A 27,584-nucleotide genomic window follows, 5' to 3' on the forward strand; every position below is an offset into this window, starting at 1 on the left:
AGTTTGGTAAACTGAAATAAAAAATAACTTGAGTTGTCCTGTCTAGTTGAAACTGCTGCCTTGAATTCGTTGGAATGTAACATTTAGAAGACAATGGCAAGCCGTCAACGGGTGCAGAGAGAGGTGTGAAGATCATTAGACAGTGGGGGAGAGAATGGCCAATCAAATAGCACGAAAAACACCGGTCAGCCTGACCGTTAGCCGTCATAGTAGTAGTGCATTTTTTTCAGACATCCTAGTGTTAAATAGTTCCAGGCAATTAAAGTGTTAACCCTCTGTAGTACAATTTAGCCATTTTGTTTTTTCTTCAGTTGTTAGCTAAACCTAACCCTAAACTAAAATACTAAACATTATTTTGGAATTATTAACAAAGATCATAATAATGTCCTGACGGAGTAAAAGCTGTGACCACATTGATATTAACATGGTTTGTTTAAAATATCAAACAATTGAATGCTTGTCAGACGAGGTGCTCCACTGTTGCAACAAATAAACAGGACTTGGAAAAGGCTAAAACTGTCGACAATATTTTCTGATTAATTTAAGACTTTAAAAAAACCTGACGGAGTTGACGGAGACGTAGGACACACATTTAATATGAGATATTTAATGGAAAATATAAATTAAAATCAACTGTGTATATTGTTTGCTATGTTGTTGACAATCTACTTTCATTTAGTATGTAGGCCTATATTCATGTGATTGTGACAGTATTAGACACTTTTTTGGCAGTTTGAAATTGTGACCACTTGCTGAGGACAGGCTAAATACATGCATTTGTGGGTACAGAGCCTGCATTTTAACCAAATAGATGGCATATTAAAAAATAACAATTAAATAAATGTCATAAGAATACACAACTGTATTACATTTAACTTTGCAAGTACTTTTATTTTTATGAATGAATGCATTTTTAACATAAATAAGGCTCTTATGTGTAGGACATGTTTTTTCCACTTTTGTCCCTTATCTGTGTGTGTGCGCGCGCGCGTGCGTGCGTGCCACAGTTTGACAATCTTACTGAAGCTCCAGCGTGGCAGGTTCATAGGAGCCATCTCCATCCATGAGTTAAGGTGAAAATCATAGCGCCACATCTTCCCAGTGCATTTAGCAGCAGAGCCTGTAAGTCCTCCGGCCACATACAGAGTGGAGCCTAAGGTGGAAGGACAGAAGAATTAAACCTGTTACCTGTTGAACTGAGTTATTTCTTGTTAAAATAAAACATTTGAATATGCCTATACTGAACTTGACAACATAGCTTGTACTACTTTAAAGTAATACCGCACGTTATACACAATTCATTTTAGTATGGACAAATCCACAGAGGGGCGCCCTGTGCGCTACCTCGATTGGGCGATCGTCCTTCCAAGCTATAGGATATTGTCTCTGGGAGATGGAATTTAATCTTTGCTAGTAGTAGCACTGTCAGTTGGCATCTGACATTTGCGGTCGTAATTGCTAAAACATATGAATTTCTGTCGCATGTCTTAGTTACAATGAAGCTGAATAGATGTTTTATTTTAAGGGTAACTGTTCCATTGAGGCAGTCAGACGATCCGTGATGTCAACAATAGTCACTCCGAGTCATTATGCCTTCTGCCTCTGGTAAACATCACGTGGTGTCTGGCTGGTGAGTATGGAACATGATTGAACGACTCGTTCGAGTGACTGCTGGGTCTGTGCGGGAGATCCGGGAGCATTACGGCAGTAACTGAATGACCGAAATGAACGGATCTTTTTACTGAACGACTGAACGATGAAATTAATGAAAGTTCCCATCACTGCGCAGCAGCAGCAGCAGCAGCTTGTTGCCACATTTAAAGCCCAGGGTCATTTGGAACCAGTAAATCAGTGTGCCCAGTGATTTGCAGCTTCAGAGGTGACAAGGTTGCAGCTTTCAAGGTGACAAGACATCTTGATTTGCAGCTAGCATAGCATCTTGCCAAAACACCTGCGGGAGGATCGCCGACCAACCAAGGCATGATTACTTCTAACGCGACTCGTGACGGGACCGCGATGGGCCGTCAAAAACATAATATTTCGTTAGAATTGAAATCATTGATTTAAATTCAGTTATTCACGTTTTTAGATTTTTAATCCCATCCATTAAAATGGAGGGGGGACACTTTGGATGACAGCCCAACCGGAAATGACATTGAATGTTGCCCAATAGACGCTCCTAGACTATAGAGTGGTGCGCTCTGATTCTCCGTCTTTTGATCAATCTCTGTCCTGGGCATCCGATGTAATTCATTAATAGGACGGAGGTCTCCGTGTTAACAACAAGCTATGCTAACAACATGGCCATGGCTACTAGGCTACTGTCTGCTTCAACTTCATCTCCGCCTAGGATATAGCTTATTTATTTTGTCCATTGACGTGCAGTCACGACATCAGCCGACACAGGCACTGCGGAAAAAGTCAGATCTACAAGCTTACAACACGTTACGTCCTATAAAATAAGATACAATATGATATGCTCATTCATATTGTATGCTCATATGCTCATGGTATTCTCATTCTATAATAAATATTGGTTAAATCTATTAGTTATCTGACTGAATTTATTTTATAGCGCAAATATATTGTCAATCTGCGATTTTGGGGTAGACAATGGCTGATAGGAAAAATTGGCCTATCGCCCAAGTGCACTGTGGTATGTGTGATTATGGATTCTTCGAGGTGAAAATATGCAATTTAATGATATTGTCTCTTATTCTAGACTGCTATATTATGGACAATAGCTGACATCTTGCCTACTGTGTTAGAAGAACAGCATTTTAGGTTTGTCGGGACCATAAAATAATGGGTCAGGTATGTAAACCTGTATTATCTCGCCGTTTCTATTCACTACAATCAATCAATGACATTACCGTCTAACCATCCCACTCGGTCTGTGTGGATTAGGGGGGTTGGTATTCTCGTGTTGCCAGACTGTTGCCTCTTGCAATTTCCAAATGCTTCCATCCTACAGTCATGAGCAACGGTCCAAGCTCCATCATGAGCAAAATATAAAGTGGAAGTGGAGCCTCCTCCACACTTCCGTTTCGTCTTTACAGTCGCGCACATTTATCCTAATATAAATAGAAATCATCTAAGCATAATTAGCTTGTTGCTTAGCAGAAAAGGAAATGAAAAAAATAAGCTAAAATATATTTTTTGTGAACAGAAATGGCAGCTTTCTTACTCGGATTTCGGGAACTGTAGTTCCAGACTCTATATAGCATTCAGAGATTGTGGAATAGTTGTCTGGATACGTGAGACTATAGGGGGGTTGGCAGTCTGTGTCTGTCAATGTACTTTAGACCTGACCATGATTAGTCGAATAGTCGACTAATCGATCGAGGGAGTCTGATTCGACTGCCAATCTCTCAGTCGAGGCCAGCTACCTGCATGACTGTTTATTTACAGTGGAACTGAAGACATAGTGAGAACATTCTCGGGTAATGTTATGCAAAGCATAACAAAGCAGCGAGGTAGACGCTTTGTTAGGTGTTGTTCACTGTGCTGTCAACGTACATTGTGCACGCACGTGCATAAAGCTCCTTTGAATTGCATGTGGGGGGCGTGGGTGCAGCTTCTGAACTACCGGGGCGGCGCCCTGGGCAGCCCTACCGCCAGCTCACCACTGCCTATAGCCACCCACCGTTCACTCCACTGCCTCACCACTGCGCTCGTTTAGGAACTTTAGGGCACGGCTAGAGGGCTGTTTCAACCAATCAGATTGCTTCCTCGAAACGACCAGTTGTATCATTTCATTGCTACCTCAATTCAGAGGCAAAACAGAGTTGGAAACATTATGGGTCCCAGTGGTACTCCTCAGTCCTCACCTGACATAACGGCACCATACCCGCTTACTTTCGTGGGCAGAATTCCTAGAATCTTCCATTGTTTATTCAGGGGATTAAAGAGTTTAAGTGTGTCTCGGTACTCCTCTCGGTACTCCTCTTCTCCCACCGTCACAATCACTTCAACAAGCAGGAAGAAGGAGTAGGTGAGCCAGTGTACATGTAATAGTTCAAAGAGACACCAACATAATTCAATAAAAGAGGACCATCTCAGGGGCATGTTGGCCTTAGAATAGATGGGAGTTTCAGTTTGGCACCACCAAGATTTAAAAAAAATCTATATGTTCACAACACATTGCAATGGGATGGGTTGTGAGCTTGTAGATCTACTATTTTCACTATTAACTGCTATTTTCACTATGAGCTGTATAATTAAAGGTAGGGTAAGTGCTATTTTTTTTAAAGCCTAAATCACTATATTCTGATAGCAATTATTGCTATAGCGTTTGTTCAGTAACAAGGTAGTTCCAATTTTGTCTGCTCATTTATTTGTGTCATCACTTACAATTCCACTTTAATCTCTATCCTGACTGTGTTCAGTTCAGTTCAGTTCAGTTGTTTTGTTTTGGTCATAAAATAAACATTACATGTATTCATTTCGTCGTATTATTATTATTTATTTATTTTTGTAGAGACCAAAAGGGGTTAGGCTGAAGCCAATGGCTTATTATGCCTATCCCAAGGGGGGATAAAACAAAACAAAACAAAACAAAAAAAAAACCCACAAAGGACAAAAAAACGAAAACAGAAAGACACAGGAGAAGACAGATTTGATCACACAGAATCCAGAGTCGCACATGAGAAGTGTTTTTTTATATGGTTATGATATAGTTATAACATTAATAATTGTGTACTAGATTAATAGATATACTAGGTTATAATAATGTTCTATACTTATCTATTATTTTCTCCATCCTGATTGGATAAAATTGGTATCCGGACCTGAAAATGTGTATTTACCCGTGGTCCTGCGTGTGCGTGCCTTGTTACAGTAAGGCACTGCCAGCCGCTCCTTGGCCTCAGAGATGAACCTCTGGCAGCCCTGGTATTCTTTCACCTCATCCAGAGACTTGATCACATGACGGAGGTAGGAGGGACTGATAAGAGGCAGACGGATGTGCTCTAAGAGCTTAAAGAACACATTAGATCACACTAATTATTAAGTACAACCTGCTATTGGGTGAACAACATTATTAGAAGCAGCATACATAGTACAGTAGTATAGACAGCAGGCACTATTCTAGGAGCGAAGTCCACAGACATACAGTATCCATATACTGTATAGTCTGTGAGCCAGGCCCCCAAATGTGGGGTCGTCAGTATCAACTGGGAGGAATAATTATCAGAATGATTTTTGGGAAGGTATACACCCCTAGTACTAGGAAAAATGTGATAGCCTTGCATCTGTGATAGCTTTCTGTGTGTTATATACATCTTATATATTATATAAGATGTATATAACACACAAAGTTGGTGACGGAAGTCTTGGCGAACGGAAGTCTGTAGACGACCCCCTCCCCCTAGCATCACACCTGCTTCCGTTTCTGAAAGCCGCCATTAGTCACTCCCCCCCCGTCTAAAAAGCCTATTTCTCTACAGATGCGTTAATATTGTAACCTCGACACAGCATAACATCAGAAACTATCCCAGACGTCTGTGTTGTGTGCGTCTGGGAGAAGAACAAATGTAAGCAAGTTGATGAACATTCATTGTTTGTTTATTCATGATGATTTATATGTGTGAAACTGTCATTAACATGTCACAAGAACTGGAATTCATAATAAGAATTAATAAGAAGGTAAAATGACAATAAGATGGCAATATGTGTGGGCATGGTTGCGCAGTCGGTAACACTGTCGCCTCATAGCTAGAAGGTCCTGGGTTCGATTCCCGCTGGAGACGCTGTGGGCAATGGGGTTGTGTTCTCTCCTCCACGTCATCAGCGCCCATACCCTAGGTGGGGTTGGCAAAAGGGCCTTTCTGTGTGGAGTTTACATGTTCTCCCCGTGTCCCCTAGGGTAGTAGGTACTAGGGCAGTCGACTAGTAAATCCACTAGTTGACCTTGTTGGTACTAGTTGACTAGTTGATAAAAAAGGCAACTAGTCAACTAGTAAAAATGACTAGAAGTGAATGCCCTAGTAGGTACCCTCACAAAACATGTGCAATAATTCTGGTCTCTATACTGCCTCCCCCTAGCCAGCCTGGGCACCTGATGGAGGGGAAAGGAACTGGTTGGAATAACGTGTTCCTTCCACGTGCTACATCCAACCCAGGGAAACTCACCCCGGACAGGTGAAAAGAAGCAGACTCAACATAACTTGTAAATTGTAAAATCTGCTGCTTTCACACATGCAGCCAGCATACAAAGAACTACGATGTCTTGTGTATTACTGTAGCTTGTCTGTCTATCACAAACAATAACTAAGAGCATTATCTCATTACCTGTCACAAATGTCCCACAGCGTGTTGCAAAATTTATTGTGTTAATTCAGCTATCTATTCCACTTTCAGCAGTGCTGTGCTGGCTGTAGTGCAGCCTACAAACTGCTTAAGCAAGTCTCCACTCACCACCAACAGTGCAAGCCGTGAGTGCGAGCAGTATGAAATTACATTTGTCAGTCCACCGTTTCTTTGGTTCGGGGGACCCAGCCGAACTGAACTTTTGTCGGTTGTTATAGTGTAGAATGCAGCTACCTTAAAGAATGACTGCGCTCTGCTTTCAAAGCTCTGCCCGTGTGTAGGTAACTTCATCAACCACGCCATGGAAGCCTCAAACACCATGTCCTCCTGACCATTGAGATGGTCACTGGAAAGGATTGCCGTCAGTCTTTCCACAGAGAGAGACAAGAACTCCTCCTATTGGCAGAAACAAAATCAGTGTGTGTGTGTGTGTGTGTGTGTGTGTGTGTGTGTGTGTGTGTGTGTGTGTGTGTGTGTGTGTGTGTGTGTGTGTGTGTGTGTGTCAACTTATTGCCCTTGTATTTGGAAGTCTGGGCCATGTCCATAAAGTTGTGCTCAGGGGTCTGCAATTGGGTGGATTGCAAAAGACAAATGCAAAAAAGTTGGCTAAATACTGTTCTGTCTCAGCTATTATGGGCAGTCTGTCTATCTGGAGAAGCCGTTGTTTCATTTATCCCTAGGTGGCTTAAAAAAAAAAACATCCTGTCTTGTAGTGTCAAGTAATAGTATGTCATCAATGTGCTATCTTTTTTTCCTCTGTGTGTTAAAGGGTAAGACCACTTTTTTAGAGGTTTGGGTTGTTTTCTTACCTTATTATGGGCAAACTAGTCCATTCCATGAGTTATTTCGCTCCGTTGTGTCGTTTATTAGAAATTTGAGAAATAAAAAAAGTCGCTCATTGACTTCCATTGTAACGGGGAAACAGCTCTCAAAGTCACCCTTTTAGTCAATGAGCGACTTTTTTTATTTCTCAAATCTCTAATAAACAACACAACGGAGCGAAATAACTCATGGAATGGACTAGTTTGCCCATAATAAGGTAAGAAAACAACCCAAACCTCTAAAAAAGTGGTCTTACCCTTTAAACATGTGCAGTCATATCTGGTTGGACCATATAATGCAACCTACTTCTGATCAGTGTTTGGGTCTATTGTATTGCGCCTCTTGTGCAGATCCAAATAAAATAATTAAAATGTGTGTGCACGCGCGTGCGTGCGTGTAAATAACAAATGATGACTGATGGAATGATATTTTACCCAGGTTTGTGACTGCTGTGGTGCTAACAGGTTGAGTTATTAAAAGGAAGGAGGACGAGTCAACAACAGTCAACAGACAAAGAATCACTGACCTGCCGGTAGATGTCACTGAAGTGCTCCAAGATGTAATCCATGCTGTGCTGCTCCAGCACTGCAGAGGAGTGGGTCTCAGCAAGGCAGTGAATCCCAACACAGTTATGTATGTCTATGTGACGCTTCAAGTAGTCACCGCAGGCCTCTCGAACAGCTGTGACATCCAAAAAGTTTGATGCTGCCAGCAGGGCCTATAGACCAAAGAAACAACACATTTTTGTCTGCATTTTTGTCATACACCGGTGCTTAACAAAGAATAATACATGTTAAGACAGTACCTGCACATTTGCTTTGGAGATGGAGACCTCTGAGATGTAGGCATAGTTCACCAGCAGGCCTAGCATCTTAGGTTTCACGCCACTGATGGTCACTTTGTGCTGTGTGGACTCCATCATCCCAGATGTAAACATAGCCTGTGCAGGTTGGAAAGGTGAATGGTTGGATTATTAGACCTTTATGTGCATTGTGTTATATTGGATATAGCATGATGTCCAGTTCACATGAAAGCAAGGCAGGATTGATTGTCATTCCCCTATAACAACACCAGATCAAAGAATGTCATTCCCATATCAATAAATGGGTGTATTTACCTCAAAATAAGTGCTCAAGGAGGCCAGTACGCTACGATGGCAGGGGAACCACTGTCCCTCACAGCACAGAATAACATCACACGAGGCTCCTTTGAGCCACTGCCTGCTTAGGCCCAGTAAGACCTTTTTGGGATGGTTGGGATCAACAAACATCTCACTCATTCCATCCATGTGTCCCTTTGCTAGACCAGCCTATATGACATGGGGGGAAGGGGGGGGACATTGACAGCCCAACGTCTTTGACATCAATACCCAAGAGTCTCTGCAAGCATGTCCGGCGAGGACGTCCTCTTTTTGACTGGCAGTTCTGCCTTGGCATAATGCCAGGAAGAAAGTAATTGACTCCCCTACGCAACATAGTAATACAGTGCAGCCCCTAGCAGGGACCCCACCTGAGTCTATACATTCATGGGAGAATGATTGTTATTACTTAACCCATTTAGACCTGTGGCCGATTCTACAAAATGGTTCCTGACAAACCTATGTTTCTCTGTCAGTGATGCTTAAACTATGTCATGTCAAGGACCCCTAGGAATTATATGAGCAAAGATTTTAGTTAAAAACGTTAGCTCTGAAAGAATACATATTCAATGATTTGCGCCACATTTTCAAGATCTTTCCAAAATAGCAGTTCTACAAGCTCGTAGCCGCGCTAAAGTATAACATAATGCATCAAACACCAAAAAGGGGTTCCCGTCCTGAATGCGTTAAACATGTAACTTTATAATGTATTATGTAACTGACATAATATGCTATAATATAGCATATTATGGCATGTAACTATACTATACTATATCTATGTAAAAACATGACTTGTAGCACTTTTTCAATGTGATGCAATTGTCTGTCAATGAATATGAATGGCAATACAAGTTAACTACTAGCCATGTTTATAAAAATCGTCTAAATATTAATTCAGTCTTGGTACCTTCTCCACGTGACGCTCCATGTAGTCAAGACAGGCCTCTTGAACAGCTGTGACATCCAACAAGGTGGATGCTGCCAGCAGGGCCTAGACCAAAGAAAACATTACGTGTAAGCAGTACAGATGCAGGACAAAAACACAGACAATGAATATGGTTTATGATGATATGATTTATGGATGTACTCAAGAAAGATGCAGGAGCGCAAAGCACCAACGAGCTGGCCGGATGTATGGAGAACCGAGATGACTGGAAGCGACGATGGAAGGCTCGTCTGAGGACGACCTAGAGAGATCATACATTACCTGCACATTTTTCAAGGAGATGGACACTGTCGAGGTGTAGGCGTAGTTCAACAATGTGTCCAACTCAGGTTCCATATCACAGATTTGGAGCTTTTCCTGTGTGCACTCCATCGGGACAGATCTAAACAGAGCCTGTGCAGGTTGAAAAGCTAAAGTTAGTTCGGTTAAGGTGGAAGCCAAGTCAGAAATGAAGGTCATTCCCTGAACAACAGCAGATGTTGTACATTTACCTCAAAGTAGGTGCTAAATGAGACTAGTAAGGCTTGATGGCAGGGGAACTCCTGTCCCCCACAGCTCAAAATCACATCACACAAGGAACAGTTGAGTCGTAGCCTGTTGAGGCCCTCTAAGACCTTGACTGGATGGCAGGGATCCAACATCTCTAGGCTATTGATGTATACTGGTGCAAAAGAGAACAACATGTCTTGTCAATCTAGATTACATTTAAAATGAAGATGTATAATAATGATGTAATATGATGTAATATTTGTATTATCGATATGGCCATGTGGATTGACAACTGTATTTGTATGCACGTGTGTATGGAACATTTAAAGCTGCCAAAATGCAAAAAGAAATGGCAAATACGAAAAGTAAATTGAAACAAGACAAATGTCTTTTCATTTTCAGGTCATTAACGCATTTCTTGAGACAAAAATAAATCTAAAATGCAATAGCATTTACATTTAATCTACAGATGTGCTCATTCTATGACACAACATTTTCAAAAAATGCCCTGCTAATTAGTGGACATTATTAAAAAAATCAAATGAAATAAGAGAAATGCTTTTTAACCTTCAGATAATGAACGCATTTAAGAGAATATATAATGCAGTAGGATTTACATTTCATCTCCAGGTGTGCTCATTCTATGACAGAATGAAAAAGAAAAAGCAAATAACATTGCATTTTCATTTTCAAATTGGCGTGTGTACGATTTGAAAATGAAAGTGCAATATGATTTGCTTTTGCTTTTTCATTCGGTCATAGAATGAGCACACTTGGAGATGAAGCAAAAGCAAAGCACATCGCATTTTCATTTTCCACTAATTAGCAGGGCATTTTTTGAAAATTGAAAATCAAATGATCTTTTATGTATAATTTCAATTGTGTCATAGAATGAGCACATCTGTAAATTAAATGTAAACGCTATTGCATTTTAGATTTATTTGTCGTCACAAGAAATGCGTTAATGACCTGAAAATGAAAAAGCATTTCTCTTATTTCAATTGACTTTTTGTATTTGCCATTTCATTTGAATTTTGGCAGCTTTATGCTTCCATAGTTTCGAGTGTGTGGGATATCAGAAGCAACTGAAAAACATGTGTGCCCTTGATAATGCATTTTATTAATGTGGACTCAAATAAAGAAATTGAAATATGCGCATGCGCAAGCAAGGACACAGCATGCAAAAGTTGGTGGCAGCTTTACAACATCTAAAGCTAAACTGACTTTTTATTCACATCGAACTGCAGACACTTAGATGATGCAAGCAATGCTTGCACAGCTCGTTCTAACCAAGGTTTACAAGCAACCAGAGCAAGTGAATCCAGCCCTGAAACAGACACACCTGAGTGTCCAAGACTGCCCCCAAAGTATGCTATTCATTGACATTGTCTTAGTAGTAACTGGTTAAACAACAGTGCCCTCTTCTGGTTGAGCTAAGAGGTTCAGAGGTGGGTGGATGGCCATTGTTACATGAGGGAAGAGAGTTTCCATGAATGGATTAAATTAAAACACATCTCTAGTGATAACTCCTACTACGCATGTCATAAATCTACATTTCTCTTGAGTAAAAGTACAAATGTATTGGCATCACAACTACTGTACTTACTGTACCAAAGTAAAACATGCTCAAATTTGTAAGAATTGGTTAAACAAGAATTGGTGCACCAAGACACAGCTCTGATATCAACAGAGCTGTGGCCTATAGAGGCAGCAGATTTAAAGAAGCAGTATAGATCACTAGGGGGAATGAATGAGGGGGAACCATGTACACACATATAAACCATCTGCCCTCCGTGCCGCAATGAACTAACGCTACGCTTGAATTATTCTAAATATTGAGGTATCGCAATTGCACTCATAATAACCCCCAAATTCATATGTAGTTTCCAACTGACCCTGACCCCATCTGAAAAGATGTGCCAAACACTTGTTTCAACTTCATTTGAAAATAATTGATAATGATCTACAAGCATGCATCACATCTGGACATGGGTTGTGAATGAAGATTGCTCCCTCCTTCACAGAATAAAACAGAAATTCAACAAGCATAATGCATTAAGCCATAAGTATCTATAAATAGATGATTATGGCTTAATGCATTATGCTTGTTCAACTTATTTTACAGACGTACAGAGACTTAAATGCACCAAGTCTCTGTATGTGTGCGTATGTGTGTAATCCATGTAACTCGGGAACAGACTTCAAATTCGAGCCGGGCAGACCCACAGTTGTCCAGAACCGCCACAAAAGGCTTCTGCCCGGGCTCTGGACAGTATACTCCATATTTGGGTACCGGTATGCCTGACACAAAACTCCATATATAGGAATAAAGGGACACCGCCGTAGAGGCCCCACGGGCACCAGTACAGACACATACAGAAATATCCATATATGGGCATACAAGGGACACAGACAGATGGGTGAAACGGGTTGTGGACACTCTGCTTTTCCGGTTGTCCAGAACCAGCACAAAAGCCTCATTTGGCATGCTTGACAAATAACTCCATATACGGAGATAACAGGGTGGGGCATGCATGCAGGTATGTGGGGAAACTAGCACAAGCGCCCATGTTCAAATACACACATATTTGGACAGAGGAAACCACCCCAGGGTCAAGACAGCCACAGGGCAACAGACAGGGCAACATGAAGCAATGTCAAGGTGAATGAGATGATGTGGCTGCTGTCCCACTTCCTCTCTCTTCCATGACAATGGAGGGATGAGACGGACCACTGCAGCAAACCTTGCAAAGAAACTGGAGCCTCAGTGAGCACAGAGCAATGTAATGGGGTCCTGGGACCCACGGGTGGTCTTTTAGATGGGTCCCAGGGACATTTTATGAATCCTACTTCAACAACGTTAGAGTAGGCCTACAGTACTGAGTAGGCTACAGCATTGCATCCCAGGACTCCCGATTGATTGATTGCGTCCATTCTCAATTTAGTGAGTCTAAGGATGCAGGCTAATGTTTTACATTAACAACTTGAACCCTATAGGATCCCCATTCTGCAATGCAGTAAACATTAGCTGGAAAATAAAAGCTCACGTGTCACAGTGCTGCTGGTTGTGAGCTTGTAGATCAGATATTATCTATGAAAACCAGTTTTATACAATATCAGTGGGGGTCCCTGCTTCATCTTTAGCCAGAACAACATTGAAGACCCCTGTAAAGTACGATATGGTCAGAACAACATTGAAGACCCTATGGAACCACGATCACATTCCTCATCCTATCGTCTGTCAACAAGTGATGTCAGAGACGGAGTCATTGAAGCAGTCCTAACCCTATACATTGGAACATGACAGATCTACAAGCTCACAACGATGTGGGCGTGTCCGATTAGATCACCAAATACATTCATTTGTGGGTTGTTGATATGAAAAGGTTTTAGAACCAATGAGAGTACAGCAGCTGTCTAAACAGGTCATATAAAAAACATGTAGGCCTACATTTGATAGGCCTGCTATAAGTTACCACCAGGTAAACACTGTAAGTTCACAGTTAGCAGATCAGCATATTGTGCAAATTCATCTGAAATGTGTAACCCATGCATGTGCTCAGACCAAAGTCAACACTTGACAGGCAATGTATGAACACCAAGTCTTAATTAAACCTATATAGGAGGGGCTAGTGCCCCTCAAAAACAGGAAATCATGTAAGGAGGTAAAAAGGGAAAAGAAACATACGGGGGAAGGGGGAATCCAGATTGTACAGGGGCCAGTTTCGAATTGCAGCAGGTCTACAATGTAATGAAGGATCACACACAATGTTGTACAAGTTACCGCCAACTAATACTTAGCCTAGGTCTTGGTCCATAGTTTTGATTACTTTTCCATTAAAAGTCCTTGAGGCTATGGATCATATAGGCTTTAGCCATAGTACAAAACAACGATGACGTCTGTAAACACAGACACTCTAAGTAAACAAACGTAATATATGGATATCATTCATGTAAACATGATTAAAACAATGTTCATCAACTGAAGTAGCCGCCCTACATCACAACACAGCATTACACAACAGACAACACTAGACTGCACACAACTCTTCGCATGTTGTCAAACGACGAACAGAATAAACAGTGATCCACAACTTTTTTGACTTTTGTCAAACAATAACGTAGGAGAACAGCCAGATAAAGAATACATAATATAAAGGTTAACTCACGTCAGTGAAAGAAGTGTGTGTGCTCGCTCGCTGAACTGCAGCAGAGAATACACAGGTGCTATGATAATGAAACGAGTTAAACACAATTGCACACGTGTGAATGTTATTAGTATTGATAGATGTAGATGATTCACTCCACCAGTAGATGGAGCCATTGATCTACAGAAGGGAATGAACACAGAATCGTTCACATTATTGATATAGTTTACATTGACTATTGTGTTTGTGTAGTTTGGTTAATGTGAACACTGGTATTTTCAGGACCAAAGGTTTCAGCAATGGCTCTTCCGCATAATATGGTACTAGTACTACTGTACTAGTACTACTAAGTACTAATCTACAAAGTCTGTAGGCCTACTAGTAATGTGATTTTCTTCAGCCAAGTAGGCTATACAAGCCTAATAGCTAGGAGAAGGGATCCTCGTTGGACAGTCCTTCTCAAAGCTCAACTCACCCTGGAGCAGACGGAAGAAGACACAGAACATGGAATATAGGCCTACACATATAATAACTGATGATGAGGGTCAATGGAAAGAGAGCGAAAATACTTTATATGGAAAGAGAGCGAAAATACTTTATATTTCAGAAATATTAGTAGCCTACTGCTGTGTTTTAAAAGGCTATAAGACTGAAATATATCCACTGCTCCGGTGAAAGTTGTTTTTCTTCTTTCTTTCTTTCTTTCTTTCTTTCTTTCTTTCTTTCTTTCTTTCTTTCTTTCTTTCTTTCTTTCTTTCTTGGGGGGGGGGGGGGGGTGTCAGACAGTACTGTTGCTGCTCTTATCATTATAATTTGTTGTAATGGCAATACTTATAATTTGAGCCTGTGATGAATGTTGATCAAATCTTATGTTGAGGTGAGTGAGGTCGAGGATCACACAGAATAACATTCACAATTGAAACAAAATGAGTGCAGAATCAATCTTCCATTTGGATACATTTGTTGTTATTAGAATTAATCTGTCTTGAATTAGAATCAACCAGGTGTGGACTGACTGACATCCATCTCCTATTTAGAACTCTTCCCATGTTCCTTTGACTTTGCCTATACTTCACCCTGCATTTAGAACACACACACGTTTGCCTGTTGTCCCATATACCAACATCAATATAAAGCATGGAATTGTGGACAAACGTTTCTGAGAGGCAAAATATCTGCTTCAAATGCCGAATAATGGACCTTGACATGAAAAAGGTTGAGAATCACGGATGCATTATGTAGCGTTGTAGCCTATAGGAATATATATTACAGGTATACTGTGTAGATAGAGTATGGTGTATCAAGTAGGCCTATCTCAAACTCTCCTAAAGTTGGTGTGTCATAGACTTGGCCTCCAACTTCTCTGACAAACGTCTACTGCCATAGTTATGTCATTGTGTTAATATTATATAGCATACTGTACATTTAGTGTTCCGGAGTGATACACTTTTTAGATTCTGTGCAAAACCATTCTCATTGGCCCCATTTCCCAAAGGACACCTCTTACACCATGGTGTAAGAGGTATGGTGTTGCACATGCTCAGGCCGCACATGAAGCCTGTGTGCGGCCTAATTGGCTGCATGGCAGCCAATCAAACACTATGTCCTTTTTTGGGAAACACTGTCAAGAACAACATAGAAATACACAACCTAGACTAGAGCACAGCCATACCTGTCCTCATTGCGCACGTAAGGCCTCCTGCATGAATACACAAACCTGTTTCCCTAAAGCCTCTTTAGCCTACACACACCTGTCAACATGTGGCAGTATTAAAACCATTCGCAGAGAAATGTGTGGTGCGAGTGGTGACTTTCTTCATCTCATTTAAATATAAAAACATTGAAATTAAGGCCTACTTCAGCGTCAAAGAAATTAAATTGAATTACATTTTTTTAAGAGTGAAGAGAGCCTACTGTCAGCTGTCCAGCAGTCCAAATATTATTAAATAACATTTCAGAATGGTAGACCTGAGGCCTACCATACCAGGCCTCAGGCCTGAGGCCTACCATTGCGTGGCACATCTATGCACAGAATGTCTATGTTCACAGGCTTCATGTGCGGCCTAGAGGGCAACTGAGCATGTGCAACACAGGTGTCCTTTTAGTTAGAGAAAATTGGCTAAATGTGTGGCAAATCTGCAAAAAAAATGCTTACCACTAGCTTTCTTCACAAAATGTGTTCATAAAGGTGTCTACAATCACATATAAATTTGTTCCAACCCAACTCCCTTGGGAAACTTTGTGACAGCTGCTGAAATTTGGGGTACCATAAACATCCAATATAAGGCAAAATGTCATTATGCTTTAAGTAGCATGTGACATGTCAAACTAGGGGGTTTTCATTATGCTGAATCCATTCCAAGCATTAGTTTTGCCTGAAAACACTCCTTGGGCTAAATTCGGCCATAGCCACTTGCCCAAATGTGCCCAAATGTGCTGACCTCATCACTTTGCCTTATATTGGATCTTAATGGGTACCTCAACTTTCAGCAGCTGTCACAAAGTTTCCCAAGGGAGTTGGGTTGGAACAAAGTTTTCTGTGATAGTAGACACCTTTATGAACACATTTGTGAAGAAAGCTAGTGGTAAGCATTTTGTTTTGCAGATTTGCCAATTTGTACAATAATACAAATTGTACAATTTTTTTTTGCAGATTTGTACAATAATAGCCTACATTTAACAAACAAGCTTGATTGACATTTGTAAATAGGTCAATACAAAAACTGCTACGAGGATAAAACCAGAAAGGCACTATAAGGCTTCTTTACATCAGGTATAAAGTCAAGGAAAACGTGACAACCGTATGGAAAAAGGGGCAGAAGAACTGGGAGGCGGAGGCGTGGGGGGTGCGCTTTCAGCAATGGCTCTTCCTCATGTTAGTGGTTGTTATGTGGAAAGTAGGCCTACTCCAGTTGGAGGAGGTACAGCATTTTGTAAACAGAGCTATATGTCACATTGCACCGTTATACACATGTTATACACCGTATCAAGCTTTGTTTTAATACAAATAGCATGTTTTTGCAGTCACTTTGGGAATAGCATTTTTTCTCAAAACTATTTAAATAGTATAGCCTACAAAAATCAGATTTAAGATGTGTTTAAAGGTAGCCTATAGCAGCTCTGTTTACATGTGCAGTAAGTCTACAGATAGTACACACACGCATGCACACACACACGCACACACACACACACACACACACACACACACACACACACACACACACACACACAGCCTCTCTCTCTCTCTCTTCTCAAATAGGCGTTATTTATTGGCATATATCATTCAAGGTAAAAGTTGAAACTGCAATCAAAATAATGGTGCAATTGAAAGGGAATAAAGACGTGTGTAAACAGTTGTAACTAGAGAAATCGATCTTACAAAAACATAGGAATTGTGCATTTGGGGGGGGGGGGACCGCCCACCGTCAGACTTGTAAACAGAAAGCAACGTGGTCTGGGTCTGCTGGGTCAAAAGGACAGCGATTTGGACCAAGTTCTTTTGGCAAATCTAGAACTTCCTGTTTGAGAGCTAGCAAATTTAAGACATCCGGTTGCTTTCAGAATAAAAGCGTAGTTAATTAAATAATTATTACATTACATTATTAGAATGTAATGTAATTAGACACACATTATGTTTCTGTGTAAAAATAAGTAATTAAATAACGTAAAAAGTTATCTAAATGGATAAATGCCCAAGTCCATTCACTGGAGTGCCCAAGTCCATTCACTGGAGTGCATGGACTTTATAAAGTGGACACTGGACAAAAATCCCTGCTATGTATCGACTAGTGTGACATACGCACATGTCCGGGGAGACCTCCTCTACAACACCACACTGTCCGCTAAGCAGCAGAGGTGTACAAATTTAATTGGCACACCATACAGCGAGGTGAAAGGTCAAAAAACATCCCATTTCCAGACTAAAGTCAACTAAAGTGGACACTGGACAAAAATCCCTGCTATGTATCGACTAGTGTGACATATGCACATGTCCGGGGAGACCTCTACAACACCACACTGTCCGCTAAGCAGCAGAGGTGTAAAACAAAAATTGGCACGCCATACAGCGAGGTGAAACATAAAAGAATGTCCCATTTCCAGACTAAAGTCAACTAAAGTGGACACTGGACAAAGATCCCTGCTATGTATCGACTAGTGTGACATACGCACATGTCCGTGGAGACCTCCTCTACAACACCACACTGTCCGCTAAGCAGCAGAGGTGTAAAACAAAAATTGGCACGCCATACAGCGAGGTGAAACATAAAAAAATGTCCCATTTCCAGACTAAAGTCAACTAAAGTGGACACTGGACAAAGATCCCTGCTATGTATCGACTAGTGTGACATACGCACATGTCCGTGGAGACCTCCTCTACAACACCACACTGTCCGCTAAGCAGCAGAGGTGTAAAACAAAAATTGGCACGCCATACAGCGAGGTGAAACATTATTTTTGTACTCAAAAGTATAGGTACAACATGCAATGTACTTCAATGCAAACGTCACTCAAATGTATAATATGGTACAACATGCAATGTACCTATAAGTGCACACATCACTCAAATGTATAAAAAGGTACAACATGCAGTAAGTACCTATAGTGCAAAACATCACTGCAAACATAAAGTGCAAACATTGTACACACACACACACACACACACACATAAATTGATCAAAAGTTAGATGTACGTATATAAAGCAAACCCAGCTCAGTCCAAACATTTCAAACGTTTGTTTTTAGATGATCACAGTAAGCACAAAGACTAAAAAGGTAAAATACAGCACAATAAAATACTATTGGATTAAATCACAACCCAAGGTCTTGGGGACGTGTCATTTGGGGTCCCTCGCATCCTCCATTGGCGGCGAAGTTCTCCTACAACATAGACAAAACATAGCCTTTTAGTGCAGTGCAGTACTTAAACTATGTACTCAGAGCAATAAATTTTTTCCTGTCAGCTCATACAATACACAATCTCGCTTTTCAGGCTCTGTTTGGTAAGTGTTGAGACTCACATCAAACAGAACAGCTTTGGAAAACAAACAAGTGTAGAGACCACAGCTACTGTTATCAGTTTGTGTTATGAAATGAGGGCAACTGTCATAACACTCATATCTAAATGTGATAGCCATACCTCTACCATGCATTGCAAAGTACTGTAAGGCTAAGTATTTTTGCAGTGGACAAAATACATTAACCATGTCTTGTTCATACTTATGGAGTGAATCCATTAGAACAACATCTAAGATTATGCTATCACCCTCCACTGTCTTTGTGGAGAAATCTACGACAATTGCTACCCAATGAGACTTTATGTTGACTGGCAATATTACCAACTCATAGCTCCACCAATTCTGTGATGTTCTTGGTACATCTGGTAGTACGCTGATGTCACCACAATAAATACTCCTTAACTGTTGGCTTACAAAAGTGCTGGGACAAATATATGCCCTTTTGTCAACAACTACAGATAGCAAGAGCTGATGGTACTGATCGATTGTCTTATCACACAGCCACCCGTCCGCTTTCTCCACGCAAGCTAAGTCAGGTGAAGGAGTTACCTCTAGCTTTGGAATAGGTGTCACTTGTGTGCGTTGATTGCATCTGTCTGTGCATTTAGGCGTTTGTTTGTCCTGCCGAAACTTGATTCTTTCTTGATTGTTTATTTTCTCGTATGACAGGACATAGAAACTACCTGTGACTACTGTGTTTGTGTGATGTCGAGCTGATGTTAGTTGCTCAAAGGTATAGCCTGCTGTGTCATTTGATTCATTTGACAGTCTGCATGGGAAGAGACATATATGTATTTGGTGACATATATGATTTCACTGGTTGTATACCTTTGGCCATTTGTAGACAGCTGTGCGAAGCAGTCTCTGAAACGCTGTGGCGGCCTCTTCAATCGTTTTGCTGGATGTCAAGTTGTTACTGGGTGCAAGAAGACAGACTAAGTCGGGTGAGTAGGGAAGGGCTGAAGAGCAAATCTCTTCTCTGATATAGTCCGCTGATCCACCTGGCGTTGACATGAATCCGAATGCCAGCCGGCCGGCTGGCATGTCCACGAACCAACGAACCACGAATCAACTAGAGCTCTGAGGTGTGAATCGCCTATGATCAAAACAAACTGCGCAAAGAAACAGACAGTCAAAATCCATTTAGAATGCAAGATATCACAGAATTTAGGAAAGGACTTGTGACTTGTGTTTAATTCAATAACATTCTCAATGTCTAGTTACCTTTTAAAGGAACTACTACATGCATTTTAAAATTCTATATGTTGATCAAACCCTGTACACTCAAGTACAGAATGAATTGCATGTTGATCTGACCTCTGACCTCTGAGTAATATATTACCCATTACTAGTTACCTTTTAAAGGAACTACAACATGCATTTTAAAATTCCATATGTTGTTGATCTGACCTCATCAAACCCTGTACACTCAAGACACGCACCATATATAGCCATATGAGACGTACCTCTTTGTCCTGGATGATGTCCACTGACGGAATCACTGTCCTGTGACGCTTCTTGGAAACCTCAGAGTGTGGCCATCGCAGCACTGTGTGACGCTTGCCAAAAACTGCCATGTTACATGCAACTTCGCAAGTCACTTGGAATTAAAAGTCAGTTCTATCTGACCTCAATTTATATTAAAACTGGAGGACACTCCCATGTTTGATGACAACAAATGGGAGCTGATCGTTGAAACAAAGACATTCCATTTGTAATACGACGATTGCCCAGGTGCCCAGGTGACGGTGCCCAGGTAATGAGGTGACAACGATTGATCGTTGTCACCTCATTACCTGGGCACCGCCCAGCCAGTGGTGGACAGCCAGAAGAAAGATGGTTGGGTTGTTGTTTGGTTGGGGATGAAATCAACTCATATCTTATCTTTATATATTTTGTCTTATAATGCCTTGGTTGGTTGGTAGATCTATGTTGTATAATGTTTGGTTTGTAGATGTTCTTAGATCATGTTGATGTTCTTAGGTCAAAAAAGTGTGGGTACCTCTGCACTACACTATAGCCTACACACACACACACACATACACACATCAGGTTAAAATCTCTGTTTTGTGACAAAAGCTATATTTCTAATTAAATAATAAGTATGTAATGACATAAAATAGAAGAAGCCTTGCAATGGACACACATGCTACTGGGTTTGGGATGTCGTCAGATTGACCTCAATGACCTCTGTGTGAGAACTATATCTTGAGCGGCGTTCAACCTGACCCGGAAACTGTAGCATGTGTAGAAAATCAATTGAAAAATAGCCGATCTACAAGCTCTCAATGCGTCGCTATTTTCAAATGGCCGAAATGTATAGGTTTGAAGTGGTAAATGTATGTTTTCTAATCAAAATTAAAATCTCCAAAGTAACTAGTAACTAAAGTTTTAAAATGATTGTAGTGAAGTAAAGTACACATTTTGGCTCCAAGATGTAGGGGAGTATACGTAAAAGTACTAGAAATTGGAAATACTCAAGTAAAGTACAAATACCTCAAAATTGTACTTAAGTAAAAGTACTTGGTTACTTTCCACCTGGTGTGTGTGTGTGTGTGTGTGTGTGTGTGTGGGCAGTAATGGCTGTACTCAAGTGTGCATGCATGCCGTTAACAACTTGTCAAACACGCCCTAATTTAGAGCTATCAATGTTTCACACATATGGCACACGTGTGATAGTAGTGATCTACATAGCCTTTGCATATCAGTAGTCTGTTATAGGCCAGTGGTAGTACTTAACTATGACTGTTAATGGTCGATCTACATAGTACTTCACAGTAATAGTACTACCATTACCATTCATGCAGACATTAGTGTTCCAACACCAGTAATTACAATGTCTGTTGTTACATTTTTGTTTTACACCTCTGCTGCTTAGCGGACAGTGTGGTGTTGTAGAGGAGGTCTCCCCGGACATGTGCATATGTCACACTAGTCGAAACATAGCAGGGATTTTTGTCCAGTGTCCACTTTAGTTGACTTTAGTCTGGAAATGGGACATTGTTTTATGTTTCACCTCGCTGTATGGCGTGCCAATTTTTGTTTTACACCTCTGCTGCTTAGCGGACAGTGTGGTGTTGTAGAGGAGGTCTCCCCGGACATGTGCGTATGTCACACTAGTCGATACATAGCAGGGATTTTTCTCCAGTGTCCACTTTAGTTGACTTTAGTCTGGAAATGGGACATTTTTTTATGTTTCACCTCGCTGTATGGCGTGCCAATTTTTGTTTTACACCTCTGCTGCTCAGTGATGTACCCGAACGCGTTCAAAGAACGAAAGTTCACGAACGCGTTCGTTTTATGGGCGAACGTGAACGGAACGTACTGCATTTCCGCATTTTGAACGTTGTTGTGAACGCGTTCATTCTGGGTGTTTGTGAACGCAGCTTGTCACGTTCATAACACCGTTCAAGTCTTCAAGAGGGTGCCAGATTTTCATAGAGCCTTCCATTCGAAAACCCTGCTAAAAAAACACCCAACCTGGCAACCGCACAGCGACTGCCTGTCACCCGTGTCGCACTCGCACAGTCGCACTAACAAATGCGTCATCACAACACAAGCAGCATTCAAGCAACAAGTGTTTCCTCATGTTTTTGAAAATATACTGTAGACTCTAGAAATGAAAGCTGCAGCTGCCACTAGTGTGGACTGAATACCAGTATTCTGAGGCCTGTCCCCTCAATGCTAATTTAAACCCTACTCAAAATTGGATATGAAGATTAATCTGACATTCAGTGTTAAAACGGATACAATAATTGCTGTCTGTGGTTCTGTATGGGCTGTGGCAATATTTTTGACAAATAGCTTGCAGCAATGTATTGGAGAAAAAAAAAGAACTAAAAAAAGAACTAATAGTTCACTTTTTGGAACCATGAACTTTAGTTCAAAATGTTGAATTATGAACTATGAACGGAACTAGTTCCTTTTTAAAAATTTGAACTTTGAACTGAACAAGTTCATAAAAAAAGGGAACTATCCCAACACTGCTGCTGCTTAGCGGACAGTGTGGTGTTGTAGAGGAGGTCTCCCCGGACATGTGCGTATGTCACACTAGTCGATACATAGCAGGGATTTTTGTCCAGTGTCCACTTTAGTTGACTTTAGTCTGGAAATGGGACATTTTTTTATGTTTCACCTCGCTGTATGGCGTGCCAATTTTTGTTTTACACCTCTGCTGCTTAGCGGACAGTGTGGTGTTGTAGAGGAGGTCTCCCCGGACATGTGCGTATGTCACACTAGTCGATACATAGCAGGGATTTTTCTCCAGTGTCCACTTTAGTTGACTTTAGTCTGGAAATGGGACATTTTTATGTTTCACCTCGCTGTATGGCGTGCCAATTTTTGTTTTACACCTCTGCTGCTTAGCGGACAGTGTGGTGTTGTAGAGGAGGTCTCCCCGGACATGTGCGTATGTCACACTAGTCGATACATAGCAGGGATTTTTGTCCAGTGTCCACTTTAGTTGACTTTAGTCTGGAAATGGGACATTTTTTTATGTTTCACCTCGCTGTATGGCGTGCCAATTTTTGTTTTACACCTCTGCTGCTTAGCGGACAGTGTGGTGTTGTAGAGGAGGTCTCCCCGGACATGTGCGTATGTCACACTAGTCGATACATAGCAGGGATTTTTGTCCAGTGTCCACTTTAGTTGACTTTAGTCTGGAAATGGGACATTTTTTTATGTTTCACCTCGCTGTATGGCGTGCCAATTTTTGTTTTACACCTCTGCTGCTTAGCGGACAGTGTGGTGTTGTAGAGGAGGTCTCCCCGGACATGTGCGTATGTCACACTAGTCGATACATAGCAGGGATTTTTCTCCAGTGTCCACTTTAGTTGACTTTAGTCTGGAAATGGGACATTGTTTTATGTTTCACCTCGCTGTATGGCGTGCCAATTTTTGTTTTACACCTCTGCTGCTTAGCGGACAGTGTGGTGTTGTAGAGGAGGTCTCCCCGGACATGTGCGTATGTCACACTAGTCAATACATAGCAGGGATTTTTGTCCAGTGTCCACTTTAGTTGACTTTAGTCTGGAAATGGGACATTCTTTTATGTTTCACCTCGCTGTATGGCGTGCCAATTTTTGTTTTACACCTCTGCTGCTTAGCGGACAGTGTGGTGTTGTAGAGGAGGTCTCCCCGGACATGTGCGTATGTCACACTAGTCGATACATAGCAGGGATTTTTCTCCAGTGTCCACTTTAGTTGACTTTAGTCTGAAAATGGGACATTTTTTTATGTTTCACCTCGCTGTATGGCGTGCCAATTTTTGTTTTACACCTCTGCTGCTTAGCGGACAGTGTGGTGTTGTAGAGGAGGTCTCCCCGGACATGTGCGTATGTCACACTAGTCGATACATAGCAGGGATTTTTGTCCAGTGTCCACTTTAGTTGACTTTAGTCTGGAAATGGGAAAATGTTTTATGTTTCACCTCGCTGTATGGCGTGCCAATTTTTTTTTACACCTCTGCTGCTTAGCGGACAGTGTGGTGTTGTAGAGGAGGTCTCCCCGGACATGTGCATATGTCACACTAGTCGATACATAGCAGGGATTTTTGTCCAGTGTCCACTTTATAAAGTCCATGCACTCCAGTGAATAGCATTTATCCATTTAGATAACTTTTTAATTACTTATCTTTACACAGAAACATTACTTATTACTTATTTTTACACAGAAACATAATGTGTGTCCTATAGCATCGTTTAAATGCTTAATTTATAGTTTTAATGTGCAAATTAATCTTTTTTTCGGGTACTCTTATTTTGAAGAGATCGTCCCCCGGAAGTCTTATATTTGCTAGCTTAGATTTGCCAGAAAACAGTGCCAAACATAGCTCAGTCAAAACATTAAAGATAAATAGATAATAAGCACAAATCTCCGCCAGAACTGAAGGCAATCATAGGCATGTATAGAGCTCTCTCTCCCCCAGCACCCTGTCTGTAGCAGGGTGAACCATGGCTAGCAGGGTCTGGGACATGACAATCTGAGAAATCCCACAAGTTTTCGCCAGCTCCCGCATTACAAAGTACAGCATGGAGTTTGGTACACTGTGGTCGAGTAGGCCTACTCTCTGCTTATCAGAAACCGGAAAACTGGGCACTTTTTTTTCTTCTTTTTTCCCCAAAATTCAGGTATGGACAAATTGATTCAAACTTGCTTCAAAGGCAGGATTCAGGAACGAGACAAGAATTCCAGCAGGTAGGCTAAACGATAATCTCCCATAACGGTAACAGGATAAGTGTGGTGTACTGTGGGCACCTTAATTGGACATAATTATGATCTGGGCACCTCATGTAAAATTCAAATCACACTAGGGGTCAATGATGACCCCTAGTGTCACACGTCAGTACTGACTGCATGACCTTCACTGATTCTGTAAAAAATCAGCCATGGGTGGATGGATGGATGGATGGATGGATAGAAAGAATCACAGATGCCTAAAATACTGACTAAAAACAGGAGGATAATTTCTGATTCTGACATATGATGTCAATTCCATAATAATATTTTAGTGTGTGTGTGTGTGTGTGTGTGTGTGTGTGTGTGTGTGTGTGTGTGTGTGTGTGTGTGTGTGTGTGTGTGTGTGTGTGTGTGTGTGTGTGTGTGTGTGTGTGTGTGTGTGTGCGCGCGTGTGCGTGCGTGCGTGTGATAGAGAGAGAGATAGAGAGAGAGAGAAATAGGGTTTTTGTGACCCATGTCAAGATAAATAGGGTATCAACATTTTCCACTTAATCTCAGCCAGTCCAGTTTTGCTTTTCAGAGATGATTTAAAAATGAATCAATGCAAATCTGTCACTATATCTGTATGTCATGGTGTCCTCCTACATCAGTATGAACATGTCTGTATGTCATGGTGTCCTCCTCCTACATCAGTATGAACATGTCTGTATGTCATGGTGTCCTCCTCCTACATAGAGCAAAGTTACTATATTTACCCAGGGTAACTGGACTAAGCATCAGATACTTGTTTACAGCCAGGCCCTGCTCATAGAACATTTCATGGTAGTGGTTCAATGCCTTGCTCAAGGGCACTTCAGCGGTGGTAATTTTAACGTGCCAGTCCGGGGATACAAACTGGCGACCTTCCGGTATCAAGACCGCTCCGCAAACCGTTCGGCCACCGCTGCCTACATCAGTATGAACAGGTCTGTATGTCATGGTGTCCTCCTCCTACATCAGTATGAACATGTCTGTATGTCATGGCGTCCTCCTCCTACATCAGTATGAACATGTCTGTATGTCATGGCGTCCTCCTCCTACATCAGTATGAACATGTCTGTATGTCATGGTGTCCTCCTACATCAGTATGAACATGTCTGTATGTCATGGTGTCCTCCTACATCAGTATGAACATGTCTGTATGTCATGGTGTCCTCCTACATCAGTATGAACATGCCTGTATGTCATGGTGTCCTCCTACATCAGTATGAACATGCCTGTATGTCATGGTGTCCTCCTACATCAGTATGAACATGTCTGTATGTCATGGTGTCCTCCTACATCAGTATGAACATGCCTGTATGTCATGGTGTCCTCCTACATCAGTATGAACATGTCTGTATGTCATGGTGTCCTCCTACATCAGTATGAACATGTCTGTATGTCATGGTGTCCTCCTACATCAGTATGAACATGTCTGTATGTCATGGTGTTCTCCTACATCAGTATGAACATGTCTGTATGTCATGGTGTCCTCCTACATCAGTATGAACATGTCTGTATGTCATGGTGTCCTCCTCCTACATCAGTATGAACATGTCTGTATGTCATGGTGTCCTCCTCCTACATCAGTATGAACATGTCTGTATGTCATGGTGTCCTCCTCCTACATCAGTATGAACATGTATGTATGTCATGGTGTAGGCTGACCCAAAGTTGAAACAGTTGCCAGGGGGACATCTTTGGGCCTGGGGTCCTTATCATTGGATATGTTGTTCCCACAACCGAGAAGAGTATTTTACCCTTTACTGGAGGTCTAGGCCCTAAAATGACCCCACGAGGAAGCGTTGACCTTTACTGAATTGCTTCAGTTTCAGGTAATTTGACCACCTAACTTCAGATTTGGGCACCCTAACATGTGGTCTTTAAGTGGTGGGCCTGTGGTCATCTTAGTGGCTAGGAGGTCCAGTGAAAGGCCTACATACTCTCCCAAGATGGAGGAACAACATTTTACAATCTGGGAACCCTAGGCCTTTGTATGGCTACAGTGCGACTGGTTCAATCCTACCCTAAATCTAGGCCTAACACGTGACACCTCAAAGTGGGGTACATTGCATCCACTGGTCAATCCGGGCCTACCACTCCACTCTCTTGATATGTTCTTTCCCAACTCTTGGAGAGTATGTAGGCCTTTCCCCCAGGAAAAGTCCTACATTGTAGGACTAGTAGCATGCCAAAGTTTGTGCTATTGCCATTGAGAATGCATTGGGCGTTTAAGTTAAATAACTCAGAAACTACAAATCATTTCAAAGTAAAAGGTTCCAGCATGTGTCTCCACAGTAAGCTGAATTATAAAATGTGTGAATAGAGTTTCTAGGTGAAAGTAATTTTTTGACGTGCCATAGAGCTGCCATTGAGCCCCATTATAAATTTCTCAAATGTGAAAGCACTATATTTCTAAAACTATGAAACATTTCAAAGATTTCTTTTCAGGCAAACATGTCCACCGTAAGATGAACCTAAATAGGTTTGAATGGGGTTTCTAGGTGTAAGTATGTAGG

General features: G+C 41.4%; 1 protein-coding gene across 5 annotated transcripts in view; it reads right to left on the bottom strand.

The window, feature by feature from the left end:
* The window catches only part of LOC306939955 (kelch-like protein 23), a 34,642-nt gene extending 20,723 nt beyond the window's left edge, over positions 1-13,919 (bottom strand). For 2 of the 5 annotated variants that reach the window (XM_079524796.1, XM_079524795.1), the window contains exons 1-11: positions 13,874-13,919; positions 9,707-9,876; positions 9,477-9,608; positions 9,177-9,260; positions 8,249-8,440; positions 7,937-8,071; positions 7,658-7,849; positions 6,544-6,705; positions 4,809-4,977; positions 3,831-3,968; positions 1,022-1,153 (exon numbers count right to left, since the gene is read on the bottom strand). In XM_079524796.1, the coding sequence (XP_079380922.1) occupies positions 1,022-1,153; positions 3,831-3,968; positions 4,809-4,977; positions 6,544-6,705; positions 7,658-7,849; positions 7,937-8,071; positions 8,249-8,440; positions 9,177-9,260; positions 9,477-9,608; positions 9,707-9,856 (1,486 nt within the window). In that variant the 5' untranslated portion in view covers positions 9,857-9,876; positions 13,874-13,919. Of the gene's footprint in view, positions 1-1,021; positions 1,154-3,830; positions 3,969-4,808; positions 4,978-6,543; positions 6,706-7,657; positions 7,850-7,936; positions 8,072-8,248; positions 8,441-9,176; positions 9,261-9,356; positions 9,609-9,706; positions 9,877-13,873 lie in introns of those variants that run through there. The other 3 variants (XM_079524798.1, XM_079524797.1, XM_079524799.1) reach the window with 3 other exon arrangements.
* Positions 13,920-27,584: the final 13,665 nt, after the last annotated feature.

This window comes from Electrona antarctica (assembly GCF_951216825.1).
Source record: "Electrona antarctica genome assembly, chromosome: 16".
Classification (NCBI taxonomy): domain Eukaryota; kingdom Metazoa; phylum Chordata; class Actinopteri; order Myctophiformes; family Myctophidae; genus Electrona; species Electrona antarctica.